This window comes from Coregonus lavaretus (assembly GCF_964263955.1).
Source record: "Coregonus lavaretus genome assembly, chromosome: 15".
NCBI classification, from domain to species: domain Eukaryota; kingdom Metazoa; phylum Chordata; class Actinopteri; order Salmoniformes; family Salmonidae; genus Coregonus; species Coregonus lavaretus.
This window is the reverse complement of record NC_140002.1, coordinates 44399992-44406714: the sequence shown is the minus strand read 5'-3', so window position 1 is coordinate 44406714 and position 6723 is coordinate 44399992. Positions and strand designations below refer to the sequence as shown.

The 6723-nt window shown below is 42.8% G+C and overlaps 1 protein-coding gene across 1 annotated transcript; it reads left to right on the top strand.

Moving 5' to 3' along the window:
- Positions 1–3551: 3551 nt before the first annotated feature.
- On the top strand, positions 3552–4889 carry LOC311142045 (alpha-2Db adrenergic receptor-like; the record flags this gene model as incomplete). The annotated part of the gene is made up of 1 exon (XM_084177593.1): positions 3552–4889. Exon 1 carries the CDS (start codon positions 3642–3644, stop codon positions 4887–4889), a length of 1248 nt encoding a protein of 415 aa, XP_084033719.1. The 5' UTR covers positions 3552–3641.
- Positions 4890–6723: the final 1834 nt, after the last annotated feature.

Below are 6723 nucleotides of genomic sequence, written 5' to 3'. Positions count from 1 at the left end.
AACCAAACACACATTGCAGATTAGAAATTATGGGAATTAACGGTAAATGTAGGCTACTACTGGTGATATATGTAATGGGGAATTGATAGACACAGCAAACAATGCACACAATTAAGTTCTGAAACAATTAATAACCACGAAATGGAGGTAGAGAGCACATTCCAGAGAGAGACGTGCCTTGTTCATCAGAGCCACAATCCCCATATTCCCTTGACCGTGTCATCCCTGCGGCTTCCTCAATGGATTAGTCCACTAAGACAGGCGCAAATCAGACAGGTGTCTCGTGTGCCATGAAAAATAAAATATATGTTTTTAATACAGACCCCTTTTGTCATACAGTATTCCATATAAGGCACCAAGACCTTATGAAAGTTGCACAGTATACCATTAATCTTGTAATAAATCAAATCTAGTGATACATAACATTTCTGCCATCCATTGTGACATTGTGGGAGGATAACCAACCTTCTAATTAATGGCAATGCATTTATTAGCTGCTATAAATGCTAGGTTACATAGTTTATTCTGATAACAGTCTCCAGTATCAACATTTCCAAGCAAACAAAAACATGGAGAATCTGTAGACATGCTGAGATTACAGAACATACTCTTTGCCAGAATTCAGCCAGCGTTCACAAGATCATAACATTGAAATATGTCCCCTTTTGTGTTTTACACCTTCAGCAGAGGAAATACATTTCTGAGTGCATGATATTCAGTTTCACTGGCATATAGTATGTTCTATGGATGGACTTAAACTGCAGTAATTTATGTCTGAGATTATATGAACATGACTGGGCATTCAAACATATCTGTATCCATTCTTCATCATCAATAGTGTCTCCCAGGTCTTCCTCACATTTTTGTTTGACATGTTTTGTGTCATCAGGAAAAGCCTCTATCAACCTTTACTACAGTTTGGAAATCAACTTGAGCTTTGTCAGACAGCCTTAAAATAGTTTACATCTTTGAAGCTTCTGTCTTGTCCAGTGTTTGCTGCACTGAGAGAATAACGTGTTCTACAGTATCTGCAAAGGTTCACCTCAGTGCCATCACAGACTGGTCTTCACTGGTTGCCTGACCCTGCTGAGACCCCTGTCTCCATCTGATCCTGCTCAGATGAGGCATGACAAATAATTACCTTCATGTACATTTATACATTATATTATCCAATAATAGAATCAATGGTTCAATAATTGAAATTATCATTATTCCCAGATTCCAGACTGTAGCCTACCCATCAACTCAAGATGGAACTTCGTATCCATTCACTGATTGCTATAATAAACTGCAAAATTAATCTGAGCTTCGTAAACTGGTCTTCACTGGTTGTCTTGACCCTGCTGGGACACCTGTCATCATCTGATTGTGCTAAGACATGACGAGCATAGTGTTGTGTACTGACTGTGCATCATAACAGTGTAGCCTGTAGAGCTGTTTATACCATGTCAGTGTGAAAAGTAGGGAATTAGATAGGAACAGATCAATAACATTACATTGCTATACTGACTCTAACAAAACTCACATTGCACTGTCAAACAATGTCAGAATATTGATCTTCAGTCATTTGGCCACTGGTGTCATCATTTGATTCAGGTCTAGTGTGATTGAGACAAAAATAACAGCTAAAGTTAGTGAGCTAGCTAGCTAATGTTAGCCAACTTTTGGCTACCTCTAATGGCACATTAACTGACAAAAACTAGCCAAGTTAATTTCCTTCTGTTGAAACGGGACAAAAAGGCTACAAAACATTTCCATACACACAACAGCTGTTAGATACTGCTACCTGACAGATAGCTAGAGGCTAGAGCTGATCTGGCTGTTGTAGCTACTATCTATTTCATTCTCTTCAGACAGATCTTCAGTCGAGAAGGGATGAAATATTACTGTAGCTAACGTTACATGTCAGTTACACTACTAGTTCAGAACTGTTAATTAATACTTTTTTCCTATTAAGTCAAACAGCAGTTACCTTGCCAGCTACATCAGTCAAATATAGAGTAGCAGAAAATCAAATAAAGAGTAGCCGATTTCTGCTCTGCTTGCTTTTACAATCCGGAGGAAAGCGCAGAGACAGCAGCTACACACAGCAGAAGCTTTGTCTTCACACAGCCTTTCCGCATGTTCTGTGGTGTCCGCATGGTCCTAAATCCAGCCGGCTGAAACCGCCAAACAGCTTACCCGACCGATCTGAGGCCTAAAGCACACCGATGCCGCTATTAGTATCACAGTGCAATGATAAAACTGGTGGGGAGAAAAATGTGATTTTAGAATGTGGAGGGATCATGCCCCCCCCCCCCCCCCCCATCCCCAGTGAAAGTTGCGCCCCTGGTTTTTACATTTCAAATGATCAGGTGCTGTTGGTCATCACGTTTCACAGGGATTTACATTAAGGTCTGAAAAGCAAAGTAGCTATTTTCACCTACACAGAGGGGAGGAGCCAGAAAGACCAGACTGGAATTCTTAGCATTTTTGGTTGTTATCAGTATTTAAAGAAAGCACCTGTCCAATGGGGCAGCCACCTTTATGTTAATCCCTGTCATAGTTTAAGTCAGTTGAGTTTAAGTTGACAGGGATGTATTCACTATACTATATATTACTGTCATGATGATAATAATAAATTAACTGTAAGGCGTGTGCGTGTGTGTGTGTGTGTGTGTGTGTGTGTGTGTGTGTGTGTGTGTGTGTGTGTGACAACAAACTAATCCTTTGAGCCCCTAGGCTTCATTTAGTATATCAATAACGTCACCCCCACGGAACCCACGTCTATAACCACCCTGCTATTATATTTTACGACTTGACATGTTTAGGACTAGAAGTTAATGCCATTCTAATTAAATGTGGATTTTTAACTGATCGAATACCATTAAACTGCACGCACCCGCGTTTATCAATTATCGTTAACTTAGCCTAGACCTAATAAAGATAACTAGAACATAGCCTGGCACAGATTGTCAAACGGTGATGTCGTATTCCTTTGACAATTAATACGATTTCAAAACAATACTAATAATAACAGGCCTATACATATTAAAACATTTATTTTTCACCCGTCTTTACTGCCATTATTACACTATTCCTAGTTTTAATAATGTGCATAATTCCGCAGTATCTCTCTCTCCCTCTCTCGCTCTCTAGCTCTCCCTCTCGCTCTCTTTCACTCTCTCTCTCTCTCTCGCTGGCTCCCTCTCCCTCTCTCTCTCTGAACTGATACCCCTCTCCACACCCACACTACTCTAGTAGGGAACACGGCCAACGCGCAACAACCAGATTAAAGTGGGAACTTCAGGCTGCCATCTGACCCTGGTTTCTTGGAGTGGCGTACACAAGGGAACCATGCATTCCAAACATGTTTCTTTCCTTGCACAAATACAAACTGTAGAGTGTGGCCAGGAATTGTTGGAGTCACCGGCTACCTTGTGCGCATGCACTGAAAACAAAACACTGGAATTATGCTTATTTTCCTGGTCATTTCGTCTGTGATTTCGATTGAACTGTGTGGTTCCACATAATGGGTAATCTGTACAGCGGTTAGATGAAAGATTACTTTGATCAAATTGCGCAATTTGCGACCCTCGCCCTGTGTATCTCTGATTGGAGTGCGAGAGGAGCATGGGGAGGAACAGACTTGTCTATCCAGAATGGATATAACACCAACAACTTTTGCTGCGCCGAACTCATCAGAGGATACTAATTGCACGAGTGCCCCGAGACCTCCGCCTCACTCCCAGAGCGAGGCCGTCTTCATCGTGCTCGTGGTCACTGTTATCATTCTGGTGACAATCGTGGGGAATGTACTGGTTGTAGTGGCCGTTTTCACCAGCCGTGCGCTCCGTGCGCCTCAGAATCTCTTCCTTGTCTCCTTGGCATCGGCAGATATCTTAGTGGCCACCTTGGTCATACCTTTCTCCCTCGCCAACGAGGTCATGGGTTACTGGTACTTTGGGAGCACCTGGTGTGCCTTCTACCTGGCCCTTGACGTCCTCTTCTGCACGTCCTCCATTGTGCACCTCTGTGCCATAAGCCTGGACAGGTACTGGTCTGTAACCAAAGCTGTTAGCTATAACCTGAAGAGGACGCCCAAGCGTATTAAGTGTATGATCACCGTGGTCTGGGTCATATCAGCGATCATCTCTTTCCCACCATTGCTTATGACCAAACACGACGAGCAGGAGTGCTTGCTCAACAGCGAAACATGGTATATTCTCTCGTCTTGCCTGGTCTCATTTTTCGCCCCTGGACTAATCATGATTCTGGTGTATTGTAAAATATATAGAGTGGCCAAGCAGCGCGCATCAACCGTGTTCGCGGCCAAGAACGGGATGGAGAGACAGCCTTTGGAGTCGGAAACTTGCTTTGTGCCCAGGGGCAAATTTGAGTTGGAGAGCCCCAGCAGCCCCAGTTTAGGTGGCCACCCGCGGAAAGGAGAGCTGGACGATATAGACCTGGAGGAGACCTGCGTCGCCGATAGCAAATCCAATAAATGGCACTTCTCCAAGAGAGGGAAAGTGGAGGGCGCGAACGCGTTCACAAAACAGAGTTGCCGCGCGCCATCGGCTTCAAACCGCAACGCACAGCTCTCTCAGGACCAAAGGACGAGACAGATGTCACTGTCAAAGACAAAACTGGCACAGATGCGTGAAAAGCGCTTTACATTTGTCCTTGCAGTGGTAATGGGGGTGTTTGTACTCTGCTGGTTCCCATTCTTTTTTACATACAGTCTGCACGCAATATGCAGAGATAGTTGCCCGATTCCGGATGTTCTCTTCAATCTGTTTTTCTGGATTGGTTACTGTAACAGTTCAGTGAACCCTATAATTTATACAATATTTAATCGCGATTTTCGGAGATCTTTCAAGAAGATCATATGCCAGACTTCACACACATAATGTTTATTCAATTTCTCTCTCCCCCCTCTCTGTATGTGTGTGTGTGTGTGTGTGTGTGTGTGTGTGTGTGTGTGTGTGTGTGTGTGTGTGTGAATGAATGAATAAAATGGAGAGAGGAAGGAGTGAGTGCCTGCTTACGTTCTGTTGCATTTAGTATCTGTCAGTTGATTAGCCTACTTATGAGATGTGTAACACGTGTTTGTAGAATACCTCAATAGGATATATGTTTTTTAAATAGCCTACTTTTTATGTCTTGTAAAATGGACAAAGTTGAAAAAGTGAGTTTGTAACCTTCAGATGATGTTTCTGTGTACTTAATTGTATCAGGTTGCAAATCATAATTGGCATAATTGATAACTAAAAACAAATATCAGTATCAGTATCTGATCTACATATCAAGAGAAGCATGAGTCATACTTCATTGCTATGCTTCTAGGTGTTGTTAATCACATTTCGTAGTGTGCTGTTAATAATACATTAAAGGGTGAGAAGGGCTTACCAAGAAAAACTTCCAAAAGGACTAATTCGAGGAGAAAAGGAGTTGGAGCACTCAACAAAAAAATCCAGAGATGTATTTATGTTTGCTCACTTTAATCCATTGTACAGGATGCAAACAGGTGACTGACGTTTCGACATCAAGCTGACATCTTCCACAGAGTGACCTGACCATTGCACTTAGCTCCTATTTATAGCCTAGTGGCCCATTGAGACACAACAATTACATGGTTATCAATACGTTACACCAGGGTAAGCCTACACGAAACACAGACCTTATTTTAAGTGTTTCTAAAATTCCCTATGGGAAAAATGAATGGTGGAAAAAACGATTGGAACCATTTCCCTGCTTGACCGTTAGGTTTTATGGGTATTATGACACCTCCACTGTGGGGCTCTATTAGTGCCAGTGAGTAGGCTTGACTTTCAGTCTCTCTAGCATGGGTATAGATACAGTGAGGGAAAAAAGTATTTGATCCCCTGCTGATTTTGTACGTTTGCCCACTGACAAAGACATGATCACTCTAATTTTAATGGTAGGTTTATTTGAACAGTGAGAGACAGAATAACAACAATAAAATCCAGAAAAACGCATGTCAAAAATGTTATGAATTGATTTGCATTTTAATGAGGGAAATAAGTATTTGACCCCTCTGCAAAACATGACTTAGTACTTGGTGGCAAAACCCTTGTTGGCAATCACAGAGGTCAGACGTTTCTTGTAGTTGGCCACCAGGTTTGCACACATCTCAGGAGGGATTTTGTCCCACTCCTCTTTGCAGATCTTCTCCAAGTCATTAAGGTTTCGAGGCTGACGTTTGGCAACTCGAACCTATGGGATTAAGGTCTGGAGACTGGCTAGGCCACTCCAGGACCTTAATGTGCTTCTGCTTGAGCCTTTGTTGCCTTGGCCGTGTGTTTTGGGTCATTGTCATTCTGGAATACCCATCCATGACCCATTTTCTATGCCCTGGCTGAGGGAAAGAGGTTCTCACCCAAGATTTGACGGTACATGGCCCCGTCAATCGTCCCTTTGATGCGGTGAAGTTGTCCTGTCCCCTTAGCAGAAAAACACCCCCAAAGCATAATGTTTCCACCTCCATGTTTGACGGTGGGGATGGTGTTCTTGTGGTCATAGGCAGCATTCCTCCTCCTCCAAACACGGCGAGTTGAGTTGATGCCAAAGAGCTCGATTTTGGTCTCATCTGACCATAACACTTTCACCCAGTTCTCCTCTGAATCAGACAGATGTTCATTGGCAAACTTCAGATGGCCCTGTATATGTGCTTTCTTGAGCAGGGGGACCTTGCGGACACTGCAGGATTTCAGTCCTTCATGG